Genomic DNA, 22,186 nt, shown 5'->3' with positions numbered 1-22,186 from the left:
AGCAGGGGTGGCAAAACTACCAGCCTGACCACCACCAGCATGATCAGGCACATGGCAGCGAAGCACCAGACTTTGTGGGCCGAACCCCAGGGTCCAGATACAGTGTCTGCGGGTGGCAGCATTGCTTCTTCCGCTGTTGTGCTTGCAAGCCAATCCCCTGTCCATGGTGCATGTGAAGACGCCTCCTGCCCTGCACCTGTCGTTGCACACTCTCAAGTAGCAGCATCAGGAAGCACATCCATATCCTTGTCCCAGTGCAGCGTTCAGTTCTCCATACCCCAGTCCTTGAAACGCTAGCTCAAGTATGCAGCCAACGCCCCACAGGCCACACTTCTAAATTCTCACATTTCATGACTGCTTGCGCTCGAAATGTTGCCCTTTAGGCTCGTGGAGATGGAAGCATTCAACAACCTGATGGCGGCGGCCGTCCCTCGGTACTCAGTCCCCAGCCGCCACTATTTCTCCCGGTGTGCCTTCCCCACATTACACAAGCACGTGTTGCAAAACATTAGCCGTGCTTTCAACAACGCAGTTACCGGTAAAGTCCACCTAACCACGGACACGTGGACAAGTGCTTGTGGGCAGGGACGGTACATCTCGCTGACGGCACACTGGGTTAACATATTGGAAGCCGGGACCCAGTCGGACCTTGGGACGGAACATGCCAAGGATGGCGGGCCCTAGGTCAGTCAGGGTTGCCCCCACGGTCTACAGCTCCTGCACGTCATCCTCCTCAGCCTCCTCCTCCTCTTCAGCCTCCATCTCCGAAATGACCAGATCAGTCACAAGCTGGAAGCACTGCAGCACTGCCTCGGCCAAGCGGCAAGCTAATATGCTTAGGTGAAAAAAACGCACAATGCTGAAGGGTTGTGGACAGCTCTGGAAGAGCAGGCAGATCTGTGGCTCACACCGCTGAACCTACAGCCAGGCATGGTCGTGTGTGACAATGGCCGGAACCTGGTGGCGGCTCTGAGGTGAGGCGAGCTCACACACGTACCATGCCTGGCCCATGTGCTTAACCTCGTGGTTCAGCGGTTTCTCAAATCCTTCCCTGAGCTGCCGGATCTGCTTTTTAAAGTACGCCGCCTGTGTGCCCATTTTAGAAAGTCAGCTACAGCTTCCGCCGCCCTTGCAGTGTTTCAGCAGCGTTTGCAGCTTCCGGCTCACAGATTGGTGTGTGATGTCCCCACGCATTGGAACACTACACTGCAGATTTTGTGAAGGATTTGTGAGCAAAAAAGGGCAGTTGTTGAGTACCAGCATCAAAAAGGCCATCGGTATTCAGTTCAGACTCCACACATAAGACCTCAGGAGTGGACATGGATGTCAGACATATGTACCATCCTCCAAAACTTTGAGCACTCCACCAAGAAAGTGAGCGGCGATGACGGCATAATTATTGTCACCATCCCGCTTCTCTGTCTTCTGAAACGCTTTCTGCTCACAATCAAAGAGGATGCATTGCAGGCGGAAAATGATGAGATGGAGCAAGGAACCATAAAGGGTGATTACACACAGCCAAGCCTCATCTCATCCCAACGTGGATTGGATGACAATGAGTAAGAGGAGGAAGGGGGGGAAGGACAGGAGCTAGTTTCATGCACTATAGATGGTAATACCTGCACAGCTGTCATACCGTCTGTTCAGCATGGATGGCCAGAGGACAGAGAGGAGGAGGAGAGCATGGTCAGTCATCCTCTTGGTGAGGACACAGAAGTCTTGCATGTTAGTAGTCTGGCATGCATGGCTGAGTTTATGTTACGCTGCCTTTCCCATGACCCTCGCGTTCTCAAAATTTTGGGTGACAGTCATTACTGGTTGGTGACACTTCTAGACCCACGCTACAAGGAGAACTTTATATCTCTTATTCCTGAGGCGGACAGGTCTAAAAAAATGGGGCAGTACCAGAAGGCCCTTGTTGCGGACCTATTAAAAAAATTCCCATCTGAAAACGCTGCCGGCAGAGGGCACACTTCGTTGGACAACCAAGGAGTACAGGCGAGAGAGAAACAACTTCAATCCAGCAGAGGCAGGGGAACACTGTCAAAGTTCTGGGAGAGTTTTCTCAGACCCTCCCATCGTACAGGCCCTGAGGCGTTGGGTACGCTAACAAGGAGTGCAAAGTATGGGAAGAAGCTGAGAGGGTACCATGCCGACAGTACCAACGTCCTCCGTGATTCCTTTGTGCCTTTAAATTATTGGGCATCCAAGCTGGATACGTGGAATGAACTGGCTCTCTATGCCTTGGAGGTCCTGGCCAGCGTTTTATCAGAGTGGGTTTTTAGTGCCGCTGGTGGAATTATAAATGATAAGCGCATCCGCCTGTCAACTGAAAATGCTGACAGGCTGACTCTTCTAAAAATGAACAAGGGCTGGATTGGGCCAGACTTCTCAACACCACCGAATGATAGCAGCGTAACATAAACTCAAATCCAGTGTCTTTTCTTGGGAGGTGCACCTTTTCACACCCACACATGGGTATACGCTTCCTGATTTTGTCTATTTGCTCTTGCCCTCCTCCTTCTCCTCATCCTCCACCACCATATCACCAGGGTGACCGTGGTCCGTGATGCAACACCCACATAATTTTTTTTAAAGGGTGTTTATGATGCCTGTAAAAAAATTTTTTATACAGTATGTTCATGTATACCCACCAGGGGTAAATGTTTGTCAGCCCATACACTTACAAGTATAGGAGGCCCGCTCCTTTCTAATGGGAACATTTTTTCAGGAGGCTCTGACGCGCCCCCTGGGCCAGTGCTGTTAGGGAATACCCGGAGCCGGATCAGATGGGGGTTGTAGTCTCCGAGTGGCTGTGACCCGGTCCGTGCCCAGGGTGTCAAACTCAGTGTGTGGCAGTCCTTATAGATGTTACTAGATGTTCTTTTATGTCGACTACGCCACCCGTTGATTTGCGGTCACTACGGCCGCCGCTGCAGCAGGGTCCGCTGAGGCTGGTGGTGTGTGTGCAGCTTTGGGTAGTATAACCCCCAACGGGAGGGGTATAGCCTCAGGGGGTCAGCCGTGGAGGATGGTGGTTGTGAAGGTGCAGCAAAGAGACTCAGAGGCATAAAATGCAGTTCCAGGGTTTTACTTACTGGTGTTGCTCGGGTCACTGTGTACAGCAGTGACCACCCGAGCCGTGCTGCGTCCACCAGGTCCTGGACTCGGTCAACTCCCAGGCAACTCCGGAGTGTGGTCCTGAGCTCCTTTCTGACTCTCCCTTCTTCTGGCCGTTCCCACCAGGGATCCACCTAAGTCCGGCTCCCTCGGGCCTCTTGTTGGTAAACCCTTGTCTCTGGGTTCCCTGACCCTATTCTTGGTCTGCCTTCCGGGTGGATTTAGTGGGTGGTCGTGGCAGATCCTGCCCACGACCTCCTGTCTCTGGCTGAGGATTAGTGCTGTAGCCTCCACCAGCTTGGGATCCGGTACCCTGTTGCCGACCCTTCACCCTATTAGCTCTCTTATGGGCTCTTGGGGTCCCCTCTTCCTGCGCCTCTGGGTCCCTCTTCCTTCTCCTCTGCTCTGCTTCTCAGGCTCTCAGACAGACTGTCTGACTGGCTGACTGACAACTGACTGACTGACCCTGATCTAAGATGGTGCCCACCTTATATACTCCCTCTATGTGTGAGCTCAGGTGACCAGCACCCAATGAGCTCCTAGCTTTACCCAGGCTGCTCCCCCTATCTGCCCCTACACTACTGGGATGTTCCACCCCCCCTCCCACTCCAGCCAAGGACAGACTCGGACGTACCTGCACATTTATTAAGTGGGAGTACCGTCGGTCTGTTCCTCGGAAATGGGATGTGTGTAGTGCATGCAGCTAACTGAGCTCAGTTCCACACTCCATCCTTACCCGGGAGTGGAATATCACACCTCTGGGTTGAGGTGCAATACCCCTGTAGCAGCCGAATCCTCAGGGTGCTACAGCTCTCCTCCACGTCTCTTCCAAAGGTCATTGAAGTGCCTCCAAATTTTTGGCAGCCCTTGCATTCACTGCATAGGCCAACACTATGGGAGACTCTCTCCTTTCTAATGGGAATTTGTCGTTACTGTGGCCATGCTCTGTGTGTCTTTAAATTCTTAGTGGGGTTTTTCCTAAAAGTGGTCAGCCGTTGGACTCACTGAATACCCTATAACTGTATAGCAGACTCTTTCCCTTTCTAATGGGAAAATGTCGTACCTTGTTACTGTGGCCCTGCTCCATGTGTCTTTAAATTCTTAGTGGGGTTTTTCCTAAAATTGGTCAGCCGTTGGACTCACTGCATACCCTATAACTGTATAGCAGACCCTCTCCTTTCTAATGGGAACATGTCGTACCTTGTTACTTTGGCCCTGCTCTGTGTGTCTTTAAATTCTTAGTGGGGTTTTCCCAAATTTGATCAGCCGTTTTACTCACTGCATATCCTATAACTGTATAGCAGACCCTCTCCTTTCTAATGGGAACATGTCGTACCTTGTTACTGTGGCCCTGCTCCGTGAGTCTTTAAATTCTTAGTGGGGTTTTTCCCAAATTTTGGCAGCCCTTGCAGTCACAGCATGGGCATTAATACTATAGGAGACCCACTCCTTTATAATGGGAACATTTTTTTTACTGAGAACGTCCTCTATGTTTCTTCAAAGGGGTATTGGGTTGCGTCCAAATTTTTGGCAGCCCTTGCAATCACTGGATGCGCAATTGTGGCGCCCTGCTGCGCATTGGTGCCACAGAACCCAGAAAGGTGCATGGATGGACTTCTCCACAAGAGGCCCTCACACATTCATACACCTCCACCCTAACACCTCAGACCACCAGAGGGAGCCAGTTAGGGACTTATATAGGGAGGGTGGAGCCAGGCAGCTCAGGGAGTTGTTTAGTGTTTAGAGACAGAGAGAAACAGAGCTCAGAGTGAGCTGAGAGCGTGCTGACGCTCAGAGAGCAGCGAAGAGGCAGCACGCTGGCTGCCGTGCTTAGGCGAGCCAAGGCCTACAGCATAAGGTGAAGCCTAGTGAGAGCCCTGAGTGTGGCCGAAGGCGAGAGGAAGAGAGGAGAAGGAAGAAGTAGCAAGGGGGCAGAGGAGCATACCAGGCTCACCCCGAGATATATACCGGACACCGGGTCCACGCCTACAGGAACTCTTTACACCCAGTAGGGACCACCGGAACCCCTGGAGGACTACAGGTCTCATGTTTGCCAAACGCTGACTACAGTACCAGGGCTAGGAGTCACGGAGGCCCCAACGTCCAGGGAGAGTGATCTCCAAAAGAAGGCCCTACCACCAGGTCTGCAGGCGCAAGGGAGAGAGAGACAGTGACCAAGCTAGGCCTAGTTCCAGGCAGGCCAGAAGCTTAACGAGAAAAGCCACGGATCAGGAGGCCCTATACCCGCTCACTGGGGAGAGTCCAAAAGTGCACCCTTCGCCCGGAGTATCCTGGATCGTGCCTGCAGCATGTCTTTTCAGTGAGCTAAAGAATATGGCTGTGGTGAAATACAACTCCCACTGAGAAGCTGTTTCAGATTGAAAAACATTGTGCCCACCAGAGGATTTGATTCTGAGGGCTAACCTTTCTCACCCGATCAAGAGCCCCACAGCAGCTGCAAAGTTAGCGCTATCATGAACTCTCCTGAGGTAGAAGCCAGGGCCCACCAGTGCATTCTCTGGTGGGACCGTCCAACCTTGCCGAGAAGCAGTCTTGGCTAAGAAAAGTGTGTGGGAAGGTTCCTGGACACTCTATGTCTGATTTTTTACTGAGAAGGAAACACACGCAAACATGGGGAGAACATACAAAGTCCTTGCAGATGTTGTCCTTGCTGGGATTTGAACCCAGGATCCCAGCGCTGCAAGGCTTCAGTGCTTAGCACTGATCCAATGTGCTGCCATTCACCCTCTAATATCTAACAGGCTGGAGAAACTTGCACCTACTGCCACTCTATCTTCAGCTCCTTTGTGAGAAAATGTATTTAGGCAGTCACTCAGTCTACCAAATAAAATTCCTGAGAAGGAAATTGGGGATGACTTCGCTACTGGTACTGTGGGCAGTGCTAATACCATGACGTCGTACCATAGTTTGCTGGAAATATTCCAGGCTGGTAGGAAGCAAGCAAATTCCCACAGAAAAGTACCAGCAGTAATGCTCAGGCCACATTTCAAGTGCAAGCAGCTTTAGAGGACTTCCTGGGAGAAATGATACGCAGGGTAGATACGGTTTCCCTCTATGCGAGTCCTTTCACCGAGCTAAATACAACTGTCGGCAAAAAAGTTGTGGACTGGCTCCGTACCGTCCCTGGCCACATTCACCTGTCCACGTGTTTGTGGTTAGGCGGTCCTTCCCAGTAAGTGCACTGGGAAGGGCACGGGTAATGCTGTGGGACCCGTGCTTGTGGAAGGCGGAGGCGACACCGGGAAATATAGTGGCGGCTGAGGACAGAGTATGGACACCCAGCCGCTGCCGGCATGAGGTTGTGAAAAGCTTCCGCCTCCACGAGCTTAAAAGGCCATATTTCAAGTGCAAAGAGCTGCCCAGAAATCTGGCAGTTTAGTGTTGCGGCCTGTGGGTGGGTGAGTGGCTGGCTGCATACTTGCACTTGCATTCCAAGTAACAGAAAACTAAGCAGATGGTGGCCTCTATCATCATCATGGCCTCACCTCGGCACTATGAACTCTCCTGAAGGAGAAGCCAAGCCCCGCCGGAGGAGTCTCGGGTTCTCTGGTGAGCCCGTCCAACCCTGCCGAAAAGCAGCTCTGGCTAAGAAAAGTGTGGGGGATGGTTCCCGGACACTCTATGGCTGCTTTTTAATGTGGATCGGCCATGCTTATGCATGTTATTTCTCAAACCACATTACAGATCAGGTCATTGTCCAACTCTGTATTCAAGAAATTTAATGCACAAAGAAAGATGTGTGTGTGTGTCAAAGCACCACCAACAAGAGCGAGTTGATGTTGGACGGGCTGCCATTGCTTCTGCAACAAGCTCAATTACAGGACTTCCTGGGAGAAATGACACGCAGGGTAGATACGGTTTCCCTCTATGCCAGTCCTTTCACCGAGCAAAATGCAACTGTCAGCAAAAAAAGTTGTGGACTGGCTCCGTACCGTCCCTGGCCACATTCACCTGTCCACGTGTTTCTGGTTAGGCGGTGCTTCCCAGTAAGTGCACTGGGGAGGGCACGGGTAATGTTGTGGGATCCGTGCTTGTGGAAGGCGGAGGCGATACCGGGAAATATAGTGGCGGCTGGGGACCGAGTATGGACACCCGGCCGCCGCCGGCTTGAGGTTGTGAAAAGCTTCCGCCTCCACGAGCTTAAAAGGCCATATTTCAAGTACAAAGAGCTACCCAGAAATCTGGCAGTTTAGTGTTGTGGCCTGTGGGTGGGTGGGTGGCTGGCTGCATACTTGCACTTGCATTCCAAGGAACAGAAAACTAAGCAGATGGTGGCCTCTATCTTCATCATGGCCTCACCTCGGCACTATGAACTCTCCTGAAGGAGATGCCAGGGCTCGCCGGAGGAGTCTTCGGTTCTCTGGTGAGCCTGTCCAACCCTGCCGAAAAGCAGCCCTGGCTAAGAAAAGTGTGGGGGAAGGTTCCCGGACACTCTATGGCTGCTTTTTTTTAAAGTGGATCAGCTATGCTTATGCATGTTATTTCTCAAAACGCATTACAGATCAGGCCATTGTCCAACTCTGTATTCAAGAAATTAAATGCGCAAAGAAAGATGTGTGTGTGTGTCAAAGCATCACCGACAAGTGCAAGTTGATTTTGGATGAGCTGCCATTGCTTCTGCAGCAAGCTCAATTACAGGACTTCCTGGGAGAAATGACACGCAGGGTAGATACGGTTTCCCTCTATGCGAGTCCTTTCACCGAGCTAAATACAACTCTTAGCAAAAAAAGTTGTGGACTGGCTCCATACCGTCCCTGGCCACAGTCACCTGTCCACATGTTTGTGGTTAGGCGGTCTTTCCCAGTAAGTGCACTGGGGAGGGCACGGGTAATGTTGTGGGACCCGTGCTTGTGGAAGGCGGAGGCGATACCGGGAAACATAGTGGCGGCTGGGGACCGAGTATGGACACCCGGCCGCCGCCGGCATGAGGTTGTGAAAAGCTTCCACCTCCACGAGCCTAAAAGGCCACATTTCAAGTGCAAGCAGCTGTCAAAAATTTGGCAGTATAGTATTGCAGCCTGTGGGTGGGTGGATGGCTGCCTGCATACTTGCGCTTGCATTCCAAGGAATGGGGTAGGTACAACTGAACGCTGCAGTGGGACAAGAACGTGGACGGTGATTGTTGCAAGTCTGTAACGACAGGTGCATGGCTGGAGGCATCTTCGCATGCGCCAAGGATCACTTATGATGGGCATACTTTTAGGCAGTGACATGGGAGTCAGAGATGCTTCCAGAGGTCTTCCCCATGCTGTTCCCATGTCTTTTCAGCACTGTATGCATGTGTCTGATTATGTGTCACACACCACATGGCCAGATAAGGTTGTAAAATGTTAAAATTACATTTCCTGGTGAATGCATTTGTCTTTGTTGAAAGCAATTCAAAAGTGCAAAAACGCATCAAAAACGCTACGTGTGAACCTAGCCCAAGTTGTGGAGGAGTATTTTTGTTTTTGGTTATTTATTTTGCCTTATATACAAGTCATTACCCTGGAAAGGATGTTCCTTAGCATATTTCCCAGGAAAATCCATTTTGGTTTAGTTTTTGTATGTTTTATTGTGAGTCCGTAAAAGTGGCGCAATACTCTGACCACGTTGCTGACAGCAGTGATCTGGGAGTCAGAGATGCTTCCAGGGGTCTTCCCCATGCTGTTCTCATGTCATTTGAGCACTGTTCCCATCGATTTGGGCAATTTTTAGGCCCTCTGCAGACCGCAGGGGGAAGCCGCCGGATAAATGCTCGAGTTTCCCATAGACTTACATTGGGCTCGTTGCTCGGGTCGAGCACCCGAGTATTCCAATTTGCTCGACCCGAGCAACGAGTATCCGAGCATTTTAGTGCTCGCTCATCACTATTTAAGAGCAAAACACAAAAACAAGTGAGGAATTGCTCTTTTCTGCAATTTCACCACATGTTTTACAGCACATTATTTGGTAAAGTGAACAGTATTGCACAAAACTACACCTCTTCCACCAGAAACAAGACCTAATACAATTATGTTATCTTCAAAATTAAAAAAAAGTTATGGCTTTTGAAAGTGGGTGGGGAAAAAACGAAAGAGCAAAACTGAAAACATTGCCAAGTCATTAAGACGTTAATCTATGAAAAAGCAACAATATCATATTTTTGGAGAAGTGATTTTTTTATGTACAAACAGGCGGTCAATTTTGCCTGCACAAGTCATGAGTCACTGCAAAAGTCCCTGGCAGGGGAGAGGAGGGAGCAGCTGGGTCAGGGGTTAAAGAGGGGAATGAAAAAGGCAGGGACAAGAGGCTTCCTGTTTATACATACAGCAGAGAAAACAGAATAATTAACTGAGTAGAAAGGCAAAATGAGCAATTGTAAGTACACAGTGCTATATAATATTGAAATATACCACAAACAGATAAGTATAATGTCAAGAGATGAATTAAACCCCAGTGGAATATGCTATGGACCCCTGTACAAAGGGCATCGCTAAAAGACAACAATCAGATAAGAGGAAAAACAGCGACATAAAGCTCCAAATTTAATAAATACAAAAATAGAAACTTTATATTGACATATAATTTATCAAAATACATATCTTAGTGGAAAACAAATGGAAAGGAAAAACATGTTCGACAACAGACAGGACTTGCAAACCACCCAGGAGCAGGCACTTGGAGTAACAGATGGTGCCTGTGAGAATTTTTACAATTGGGCATTTAAGTTTCTCCGAAACGCGCGTTGGAGTGGATGTGCGCCCACCCAGTAAGCAGCACTGCTCCAGTTCCCCTTAAGGTAAATATCAGGATTTCTACTAAAATGCCCAATTGTAAAAATTCTCACAGGCACAACTGTATACTGGCTAGGATCACTGTGAGTGGGTTATTCACCATTTGTTACTCCAAGTGCCTGCTCCTGGGTGGTTTGCATGTCCTACATGTTATACTTATTAACTTTGGGACTTTATGTCGCTGTTTTTCCTCTTATCTGAGTGCTATATAATATGATGAGTGGTGCGTTAAATACATAATACATGCTTTGATTAATTTACTGCTATATTTTTACTTTTTAGCCCCCAGTTTCTTTGTGCAATAATCCATGCCCGAAAGGTTTTAGAAGAGCTACACAAGAGGGACAGAAGATTTGTTGCTTTGATTGTGTCTCGTGTTCAGATGGAGAGATCCTCAATCCAAATGGTAAGTCATACTTATGTTAAGGGTTTACTATAGCTAAGAAGTGACAAAAACTAATTAAAATCCATTTTGAGTCCGCGGCTCCCTGCACTGCCCAGGTGATTAAAACAGGATATCTATTGTGGGGAACAGGATATCTTTTCTGGTAAAATGACAACCAGGCTGACGTGTGTTTACACATGGGAGGAGAATTATGCTTTCCCAGGCGCAAAGCTTCCATTCCCAGGTTAAGTTTGCAGACCCGCTGTCTCCAATGGTTGGATATGAATATTGGGGTTTGTGTCAAAATGTTCAGCATCTTTCAAAAGATTCTAACAAAACCTGAATATCCCACAATCCGACCCACATGATGTTATTAAGGAAGGTGTGTGGATGCAACTTAGCAGCTAATAAAACGGAGGACCTAGGTCTGGATCAACAGTCAGTACCTAGACAGACATAGCTTGCTGTGAAGGTTCTGTCCATTTCCCAATTGGATTGCTTCTGTCACAGATTTACTAAAATCTTTTGCACATTTTTTTATAAACACTGCCTATCTTTCTTAATTAAATATAAAATGTAATAACTCTGTTCCTTTTTGCTCTGTAAACCGCACCCCTGAAGCCATATGTTACTTGTAACGGGTGGCCAATCGGCCTGTAAAACAATTGGTTGTGACAGCTAGAAGGTTCTTGGGTAATAGTAGAGTTGGGAATGACTGTACTGAGGTTTATATGTGAATATATATACAGTTAGGTCCATATATATTTGGACAGAGACAACATTTTTCTAATTTTGGTTCTAGACATTACCACAATGAATTTTAAACAAAACAATTCAGATGCAGTTGAAGTTCAGACTTTCAGCTTTCATTTGAGGGTATCCACATTAACATTGGAAGAAGGGTTTAGTAGTTTCAGCTCCTTAACATGTGCCACCCTGTTTTTAAAGGGACCAAAAGTAATTGGACAGATTAAATAATTGTAACTTAAATGTTCATTTCTAGTACTTGGTTGAAAACTCTTTGTTGGCAATGACTGCCTGAAGTCTTGAACTCATGGACATCACCAGACGCTGTGTTTCCTCCTTTTTGATGCTCAGCCAGGCCTTCTCTGCGGTGGTTTTCAGTTGCTGTTTGTTTGTGGGCCTTTCTGTCTGAAGTTTAGTCTTTAACAAGTGAAATGCATGCTCAATTGAGTTGAGATCAGGTGACTGACTTGGCCATTCAAGAATATTCCGCTTCTTTGCTTTAATAAACTCCTGGGTTTCTTTGGCTTTATGTTTTGGGTCATTGTTCATCTGTAGTATGAAACGACGACCAATCAGTTTGGCTGCATTTGGCTGGATCTGAGCACACAGTATGGCTCTGAATACATCAGAATTCATTCGGCTGCTTCTGTCCTGTGTCACATCATCAATAAACACTAGTGACCAAGTGCCACTGGCAGCCATGCATGCCCAAGCCATCACACTGCCTCCGCCGTGTTTTCCAGATGATGTGGTATGCTTTGGATGATGAGCTGTACCACGCCTTCGCTATACTTTTCTCTTTCCATCATTCTGGTAGAGGTTGATCTTGGTTTCATCTGTCCAAAGAATGTTCTTCCAGAACTGTGCTGGCTTTTTTAGATGTTTTTTTAGCAAAGTCCAGTCTAGCCTTTTTATTCTTGATGCTTATGAGTGGCTTGCACCGTGCACTGAACCCTCGGTATTTACTTTCATGCAGTCTTCTCTTTATGGTAGATTTGGATATTGATACGCCTACCTCCTGGAGAGTGTTGTTCACTTGGTTGGCTGTTGTGAAGGGGTTTCTCTTCTCTATGGAGATTATTCTGCGATCATCCACCACTGTTGTCTTACGTGAGCGCCCAGGTCTTTTTGCATTGATGAATTCACCAGTGCTTTCTTTCTTTCTCAGGATGTACCAAACTGTATATTTTGCCACTCCAAATATTGTAGCAATTTCTCGGATGGGTTTTTTCTGTTTTTGCAGCTTAAGGATGGCTTGTTTCACCTGCATGGAGAGCTCCTTTGACCGCATGTTTACTTCACAGCAAAACCTTCCAAATGCAAGCACCACACCTCAAATCAACTCCAGGCCTTTTATCTGCTTAATTGAGAATGACATAACGAAGGGATTGCCCACACCTGTCCATGAAATAGCCTTGGAGTCAATTGTCCAATTACTTTTGGTCCCTTTAAAAACAGGGTGGCACATGTTAAGGAGCTGAAACTCCTAAACCCTTCATCCAATTTTAATGTGGATCCCCTCAAATGAAAGCTGAAAGTCTGAACTTCAACTGCATCTGAATTGTTTTGTTTAAAATCCATTGTGGTAATGTCTAGAACCAAAATTAGAAAAATGTCTCTGTCCAAATATATATGGACCTAACTGTATATATATATATATATATATATATATATATATATATATATATATATATATATGTATATATACACACACATATATATATACTTTCTATTGAACCCGTTCTACGCCCGGGTGGCGAGCATTTTTATTGATATATGGTCTCCCATGCTGGTACAGTATGTGCTGCCCCCCTCCTGGTATTTGTGCAGCCCCCAACCTGGTATTTATGCTCCCCAATCCTGTTCCCCCATGCTGTTATGTGCTGCCCTCATCCTATCCTGGTATGCATGGCACCCCTCATCCCAATCCTGGAATGCATGGCACCCATCATCCCCCAATGCTGGTATGCATGGCACCCCTTATCCCAAATCCTGGTATGCATGGCACCCCTCACCCCGAATCCTGATATGCATGGTACCCCTCACCCCCAATCCTGGTATGCATGGCACCCCTCACCCCCAATCCTGGTATGCATGGCACCCCTCATCCCAATCCTGGTATGCATGGAGCCCCTCATCCCTCAATCTGGTATGCATGGCTTCCTCATACCCAATCCTGTTATGCATGGCACCCTCAGCCTTATCCTGGTATGCATGGGTGCCTCACCCCCATCCTAGTATGCATGGCACTCCTCATCCCTATCTTGGTATGTATGGTACCCCTCATTCTTGTATGGATGGTACCCCTCATCCCCAATCCTGGTATGCATGGCACCCCATCCCTCATCCTGGTATTCATGGTACCCTTCATCCTAATCCTGGTATACATGGCCCCTCATCCGAATCCTGGTATGCATGGCCCCGTCACATCCCTATCCTGGTATGCATGGCACCCCTCATCCCCTATCTTGGTATGCATGACACCCCTGATCCCCAATCCTGGTATGCTTGGCACCCCTCATCTCCAATCCTGGTACGCATGGCACCCCTCATCCCCTATCCTGGTACACATGGCACCCCTCATCCCCAATCCTGGTACGTATGGCACCCCTCATTCCAAATTTGGTATACATGGCACCCCTCATCCCAATCCTTGTATGCATTTGGGCCCCATCCCTCATCCTGGTATGCATGGCCCCTTTATCCACAATCCTGGTATGCATGGCACCCATCATCCCCAATCCTGGTATGCATAGCACTCCTCATCCCCAATCATGGTATGCATGGCAACCCTCATTCCCAATCCTGGTATGCATGGCACATCTCATCCCCAATCCTGGTATGAATGGCACCCCTCATCTCCAATCCTGGTATGCATGGCACTCCTCATACATAATCCTGGTATGCATGGCACCCGTCATCCCCAATCCTGGTATGCATGACTTCCCTCATCCCCAATCCTGTTATGCATGGCACCCCTCATTCCAAATCTGATGTACATTGCACCCCTCATCCTAATCCTGGTATGCATGGCACCCCATCTTTCATCCTGGTATGCATGGCCCCCTTATCCCAAATTTGGTATACATTGCACCTCTCATCCCAATCCTGGTATGTATGACACCCAATCCCTCATCCTGGTATGCATAGCTTCCTCATCCCCCAATCATGGTATGCATGGCACTCCTCATCCCTCATCCTGATATGTATGATAGCCTTCATCCCTATCCTGGTATGTATGGTACCCCTCAGCCTGGTATGCATGGCACCCCATCCCTCATCCTGGTATGCATGGTACCCCGCTTCCCTATTCTGGTATGAATGGCACCCCTCATCTCCAATCCTGGTATGCATGGCACTCCTTATCCCAAATCCTGGTATGCATGGCACCCCTCATCCCCAATCCTGGTATGCATGGCACCCCTCGTCCCAATCCTGGTATGCATGGCACTCCAACTTTCATCCTGGTATGCATGGCCCCCTCATCCCAAATTTGGTATACAGGGCACCCCTCATCCCCCAATCCTGGTATGTATGGTACCCAATCCCTCATCCTGGTATGCATAGCTTCCTCATCCCCCAATACTGGTATGCATGGCACTCCTCATCCCCCAATCCTGGTATGCATGGAACCCCATCCCTCATCCTGATATGTATGATAGCCCTCATCCCTATCCTAGTATGTATGGTACCCCTCAGCCTGGTATGCATGGCACCCCATCCCTCATTCTGGTATGCATGGTACCCCCGCATCCATATTCTGGTATGTATGGTACCCCTCATCCTGGTATACATGGCACCCCTCATCTCTATTCTGGTATGTATGGCACCCCTCATCCCCCAATCCTGGTATGTATGGCCTCCTCATCCCCAATCCTGGTATGCATGGCACCCCATCCCTTATCCTGGTATGCATGGTGACCCTCATCCTTATTCTGATATACATTGTACCCCTCATCCCTATTCTGGTATGCATGGTACCCCTCATCCTGGTATGCTTGGCACCAAATCTTTCATCCTGGTATGCATGGTACCACGCATTCCTATCCTGGTATGCATGGTACCCATGGGGCGTGGGGAGCAGTGAATATTCATGCTCCTTAATAGCGGCACACAGTGTAGCTGCAGCATGGCTCCAGCTGTTGCCGGAATCGCCTGTGCCTGCTGTTAAAGGGCATAAATATTCAACCTTTCTCCACGCCCATGGACATGGGGAGGGGGTGAATATTCATGCCCTTTAATAAGCGGGCACACGCAATAGCCGGGCAGCAGCAGGAGCAGCGCTGCGGCTACACTGTGTGCCACTATTAAGGAGAATGAAGTCACTGCTCCCCGCGCACACAGTCCCGGCGTGGGGAGCAGTGACTTCCGGCAGCTGATCTCTCCTTGTGAGCCGTGCATGGCAGTGACGCCATGCGCGACTCACATGGAGAGATCAGTGCGGGCAGACAGGACGCAGCGCTGGCGGAGAGAAGAAAGGTTAGTAGGGGGCCATAAATACCAGGATAAAGCTGAGGGGGGCATACATAACAGGATAAAGATGAGGGGGCCATACATACCAGGATAAGGATGAGGGGGCCATACATACCAGGATAAGGATGAGGGGCCATACATGCCAGGAAAAGGATGAGGGGTGCCATGCATACCAAGATAGGGATGAGGGTGCCATGCATGCCAGGATAGGGATGAGGGGTGCCAAGCATATCAGGATAGGGATGAGGGATGCCATGCAAATCAGGATAGGGATGAGGGGTACCATGCATACCAGGATGGGGATTGCTGTGCCATGCATGCCAGGATAGGGATTAGGGGTGCCATGCATACCAGGATAGGGATTAGGGGTGCCATGCATACCAGGACAGGGATGAGGGGTGCCATACATACCAAGACAGGGATGAGGTTTGTTATGCATACCAGGATAAGGATGAGGGATGCCAGGCATATCAGGATGGGGATGGGGACCACGTATAAAAGGAAGGGGGCGGCATATATACCAGGATGGGGGATATTGTCAGAATTGGGGGACATTACCCCTATACCAGTGTCAGCAGATGACCCCCTCCCCCTTAAAATTGATTCATGAACACATTTTTTGCTTAAATTTTTTTTTATTTTCCTCCTCTAAAACCTAGGTGCGCCTTATGGTCCAGTGCGTCTTATAGTCCGAAAAATATGGTATGTCACACACAATAATTAATAAATAACATTTCACACATGTCTGTTTTATATCAGCACAATATTTTAAACAATTTTTTTTTTATTAGGAAGTTAGAATAGTTAAAAATTGACCAAAGATTTCTCATGTTTCCAACAAAATATACAAAACCATTATTATAGGAACCACACAACATTTGAAGTATCTTTGGGGGACCTATATGACAGAAAATACCCAAAAGTGACACCATCTAAAAACTGCATCCTTCAAAGTCCTCAAAATCACATTCAAGAAGTTTATTAACCTTTCAGGTGCTTCAAAGGAATTAATTCAATGTACAAGGAAAAAAATGAACATTTTACTTTTTTTCACAAAATGTAATTTAGCGCCAAACTTTTTATTTTCACAAAGGTGACATAAAAAAATAAACCCCATAATTTGTTGTTCAATTTCTACTGAGTACACTAATACCTTATATATGGGGGGAAGCTACTGTTTGGACGCCTGGCAGTGCTTGGAAGGGAAGGAGCACCGATTGACTTCTTGAACGCAAAAATGACTGGAATCGAGACCAGATGTCATGTCGCATTTGGAGAACTCCTGATGTGCCTAAACAGTGGAAACCCACCCACAAGAGACCCTATTTTGGAAACCAGACCCCTCAAAGAACTTATCTAGATTTGTGGTGAGCACTTGAACTTCCAGGTGCTTCACAGAAGTTTATAACAAAAATAACGTGAAAATAAAAAATCGCATTTTCTCACAAAAATGTTGCTTTAAGGCCCAAGTTTTGCATTTTCACAATAGCAACAAAAGAGCTTGTACCATACAATTTGTTGTGCAATTCATCCTGTGTACGATGATACCCCATATGTGGGGCAAAACTACTGTTTGGGCACACGGCAGGGCTTGGAAGGGAAGAAGCACTATTTTACTTTCTGAACGCAAAATTGGCTGGACGCCATGTCGAGTGGGGAGAGCCACTGATGTGCCTAAACAGTGGAAAGCACCCAGTAGTGATGCTATTTTGGAAACTATTTATCTAGATGTGTAGTGAGCACATTGAACCCCCAGGTGTTTAACAGCAATATATAACGTGAACTGTGAAAATGAAAAACTAAATTTTTCCAGCAAAAATGGTGTTTTTTCCCCAAATTTTTCATTTTCACAAGGGTAACAGGAGCATAGTGGACCATACAATTTGTTGTGCAATTTCTCCTGAGTACAGTGATACCCCTTATGTGATTGAAAACTACTTTTGAGGCACAGTGCAAAGCTCGAAGGGAAGAATTGGAGTTCAGATTATGCTGGAATGGTTTGAGGGTGCCATGTTACATTGGCAGAGCCTCTGAGGTGCGAGAACAGCAGAAACCCCCCATAAATAACATTATTTTACAAACTACAGTTCTCAATGTAGTGGTGCAATGAGCATGTTGACACCACACGTGCCTCACAGAAATTTATATGATTGGGTGGTGAAGAAAGAATAATTACATTTTTAAAACTAAAATATTGTTTTAGTCCCCAAATTTTAACTTTTATAAGGGCCAATAGAAAAAAAATGGACCTCTCAGTTTGTTGTGCAATTTCTACTGAGTACGCCAATACCCTACATTTAATTGGGAACAACTTTTGAGGCACAGTGAAAAACTCAGAAAGAAAGAAGCACCATAATTTAGCGCATATTTTCATGCTATGCTTTGTGGGTGCCATGACCCTCTGGAAGAGCCTCTGAGGTGCTAGAACAGCAGAACCCCCCATAACTGACCCCATTTTACAAACAACACCTCTAAATAAACTCTGTGGGTCTCAGAAGGGAGGGGGGCATTTGAATTTGGGAGTTCAGAATTCGCTAGATTTCTTTTCGGGGGTGAGGAGCCATATCGCTTTTCCAGAGCCTTTGTACTACCAGTTAAGTGGAAGCCCCCTATATTTCTCTAAACAGATGATGAACCTGAGTGGGGACTTGCTTTTTTTGTGGATTGAGCTGACGCTTTTATTGGGAACGTTTTACATAACATTTGGGATCACATTTATCTGGTGCTCTACACTGAGCACTTACATCGGGTTTTCCATCTAAATCTCCGAATTACATTATTCAGATGAAACCCCCGAGGGATCTATTCATCTTAATGAGGCAACAGACTTACTCTGGATTCCGTATGGCCTCTGTTCATCTGTGTCCTTCTTTTCAGAAGTACACAAAACTGTGGCGGGCCACACTTTTATGCACGCCTAAAAAGACAGACAATGCCAGATCTTAGGCCAGACAACGTCGAAATTGACTCCATCTGCCTCATTATAGGGAATCTTCCACCAGGGTTTCATCTGAATCACATATTTCAGAGATGTATATGGAAACCCTGGTGTAAGTGCTTAACGTAGAGCGCAGGATAAATTTGAGCCGAGCCTTACTGCGATCTTTGGGAGGCAGAATGAACAAATCAACAGAAGGTGAAGAATTGGTTTTATTTATTTTGTACACCGTTCCTCATGCGGTAAGAGAGATTAGACGACTTTATTCTTTGGGTCGGTGCAATTGCAGCGATATCAGATTTATATTGGTATTAATGATTGTTTTCTATTCCAATTTTTGGGAGGCAGAATGAATAAAAAACTGCAATTCAGGATTTTTTTTTCTTGTTTTTTGTTTTGCTGTTGCACGTGTGGTAAAATCTATAAAACAACTTAATTCTTCGGGTCAGAACAATTACGGTGATACCACATTTATATAATTTTTTTATGTTTTGGCACTTTTACACAATAAATCCTATTTTATAGAAAAAAATAATTATTTTTGCATCGCTTTAATTTGCGAGCTGTAATTTTATTTTTCTGTTGATGGAGCTGTGTTGCAGCTTGTTTGTCGAGGGACAAGATGACATTTTCAGAGATACCATTTTTATTTACATTTGTCTTTTCAATCGCATTTTATTCCACTTTTTGTTCAGTGATATGATGAAAAAGCATTGTTTTTTTGCCTTGTTTTTTACTGATTTTTTCATGGTGTTCACTGAAGGGGTTATCTAGTGGGACAGTTTTATAGGTCGGGTCGTTCCCGATGCAATGATACCAAATATATGTACTTTTTTTTTCATAAAAAAAATTATTTATTGGTACAATACACATATATTACTATTATTATTTTGTGATTTTTAAATAAATAGTTTGACGACGTCGGGTCACCATGGCAGCGATCAGTCCTTCGCGATGACCTCGCCGGTGTGCCGATTGGAGGACAGGGGGCACCCCCTTCCTCTTCCTGTCTTCTAAAGTGCTGCAATCTATATCGATCTCCGCATTTAGGGGGATAAACTGTCGGGAGCAGTGCAGGCACTGCTTCTGTCAGTGAGAGCTGGGTGTGAGCTGTCAGATTCGCTGAACACCCGGAGGCAATCGAGCACGCAGGGGCTGGGCACGCAAACTCGCTAGGACGTATCTATACATCCAAGGCTGGTTAGTCCTTCCCAACCTGGATGTATACATACGTCTATGGTCGTGAAGGGGTTAAAAGGAATCTGCCAGCGTCATTTTGCTATGTGATCTGACAGCAGCATAAAGTAGCAGGTGATGGACTCTACTAGTGGTCAAGCTATTATCAGTTATAGTTGGTGGAGTCATGATAAGTCAAGTGTGAGTCATGGAGTCAAGTGTGAGTCAAGATAACTTTTGCAACATGAGTAGATAGTACATATCTATAGTAGTTGACATATTCTGTAAAAAGTCATGTGTACCATAAATATATAAAATTCCAATCGTTTTTCATTTTAGATGGTTCCAAATGTCTAACATGTCCAGGAGACCAATGGCCAAATCAATCTAAGGAGAAATGTGTGCCAAAATCCATTCAGTTCCTTGCTTACGATGAGTTGTTGGGTTCATCACTAGCTTGCATCTCCATCATCTGCTGTGCTGTCACATTTTCCGTGCTTTGCTTGTTCATTATCAAGCACAATACACCGATCGTCAAGGCCAACAACCGAGAACTAAGTTATCTACTTCTGATATCGCTAATGTTTTGTTTCCTATGTTCTTTAGTATTCATTGGACGCCCCAATATAGTTACTTGTATGCTGCGACAAGTATTGTTTGGCATCATATTCTCTCTCTGTCTGTCGGCAATACTGGCCAAGACTATAACGGTCATCCTGGTATTCAGTGCTACAAATCCAGACAGTCAATTAAAGAGATTTGTCGGGCTGAGAATTCCGGTATACATTGTCCCCTCCTGTACAGTGATCCAAATAGTCCTTTGCTTAGTCTGGTTATGTAGCTCTTCTCCTTTTGAAGAGTTCAACATGATGGCTGAGCTTGGAACCATAGTTATTGAATGTAATGAAGGGTCCAACGTGTTTTTTGCATGTGTCTTGGGCTACATGGGACTTTTGGCCTCCGTCAGCCTTCTTGTCGCCTTTTTAGCCAGAAACCTTCCGGATACATTTAATGAGACTAAGTTTATTACCTTCAGTATGCTGGTGTTTGCTAGTGTATGGATTACATTTGTTCCAGCTTATCTGAGCACCAAGGGAAAAAACATGGTGGCAGTGGAGATATTCGCCATCATATCATCCAGTTCCGGGCTACTTGTCTGTATTTTCTTTCCAAAGTGTTATATTATTTTACTGCAGCCAGAAATGAATAACAAAAGATTTATCACAGGGAAAAAAGTTAGATCAGGAAAGTAATCACTGCTATGGGAAACCCTATTAATTTTGCCATAATTGCAGGGTTTACCACAAAATACAGAAAAAATAAATATTTGCTACAAATCAGTTTTTTGGGGGTAAATGCTGCAAAGCAAGATAATTTGAATAGATATGTTCATCTCTAGTGACAACAGCAATGGTAGGTAGCTGTCGGGTCTGGAATCCTGTGAGCCACCTCCTACTTGCCACAATTCTCTTCACCTCTTCATGGTAGGACATCATGTGTGCGTTATGTAGCAACAATGTTGTAGTGCTAGGTCTATAAATCAGAAATTTAAAGGAAAAATATTTGTGGTCAGTTGGAGGAGCGCTATGTCTAGAGAACATGTAAGGGGGAAGACCAGGGTGTAAGTACTTTCAGATCAAGGGATCCAGAACTGCCGGGGCCGTGCCTCTGGTTGCAGGGGGAAGACAGACTGCGAGAGCAGGAGTCAGGTGACTGGGAAGCTGTGGGCGTGTCCAGAGTGAGAGCTGGGAGGTCAGGTGACCTGGGAACTGGTGGCGTGGCTAGAGAGAGGAAGAGACGAGGACGTTTTCGGGGGAAAGGGGAACTGGGTCCTGTACAGCAGAGCAGTGTGAGAGGGTGCAGTGGACCGGAGGAGTCAAGCCGACTAGAGGGAGAAGAGACACAGGGTCCGTGGAGCCGAGCACGTGAGGTGCCGTGTTATGGACTAGGGGCTCAGCGGGTAAAACCGGAGACCGCCCGCTGCCGCCAGAAGACGGAGCATTGTTTGGGCGGGGAAGCCTGAAAGAAATCAAGCTGGCAACTGCCTTCTGAGGAGCCAGAGTCAGCTAAGTGAAAAAACTGTTGATTACATCCAGTTCGACTCTCCTACATCTAGTTAAACTGTGAAAGGTCAGTAATAGACTTTTGCCTGCTACTTCCGTTGTTTTTCCCCCATATTTTCCCCTGTTACTCCCTGCGTGGAGATTGACCCTGTTATCATAAACCTCCCCTGTTTATTAACCCCGTATTGGCTGCTCTGTGTTTCTGTGTCGCTGCATCTAAAGTACCCGTGTTACAAACACACTGTAATGGATGAATAATAACGAACCTTTTATTGAACCACAAAATAAATCAGAAATGGTGCTGGGGATGCTGGCAAGTAGTAGGAGGTTTGCAGAGCTACCACTCCAAATCCAAGGACTACTGATAAAGCCACTGGACTAGGGTCCTGAAAATGTCCTTGCTCATCTCTAAAGCCGAGCTCTGGTGAACTTGGAATGAATAACAGGCCCAACAAGCATTATTCTTTACAATCCACACAAGGGAAGTGGGACTGGTTTTTGTGAAGTA

The 22,186-nt window shown here is 46.6% G+C and overlaps 1 protein-coding gene across 1 annotated transcript in view; it reads left to right on the top strand.

Moving 5' to 3' along the window:
• LOC141152644 (extracellular calcium-sensing receptor-like) overlaps nucleotides 1-21,927 on the top strand; it is a 101,019-nt gene extending 79,092 nt beyond the window's left edge. The window contains exons 4-6 of the mRNA XM_073637201.1: nucleotides 4,822-4,836; nucleotides 10,179-10,302; nucleotides 19,955-21,927. Of these exons, the coding sequence (XP_073493302.1) occupies nucleotides 4,822-4,836; nucleotides 10,179-10,302; nucleotides 19,955-20,868 (1,053 nt within the window). The 3' untranslated portion in view covers nucleotides 20,869-21,927. The remainder of the gene's footprint in view (nucleotides 1-4,821; nucleotides 4,837-10,178; nucleotides 10,303-19,954) is intronic.
• Nucleotides 21,928-22,186: the final 259 nt, after the last annotated feature.

This window comes from Phyllobates terribilis, unplaced genomic scaffold (genome assembly GCF_046119375.1).
Source record: "Phyllobates terribilis strain yellow unplaced genomic scaffold, ASM4611937v1 Scaffold_6__1_contigs__length_29720123, whole genome shotgun sequence".
In the NCBI taxonomy this organism is placed as follows: Eukaryota; Metazoa; Chordata; class Amphibia; order Anura; family Dendrobatidae; genus Phyllobates; species Phyllobates terribilis.
The sequence above is the reverse complement of the archived record's forward strand: the minus strand, read 5'-3'. Positions and strand labels throughout refer to the sequence as shown.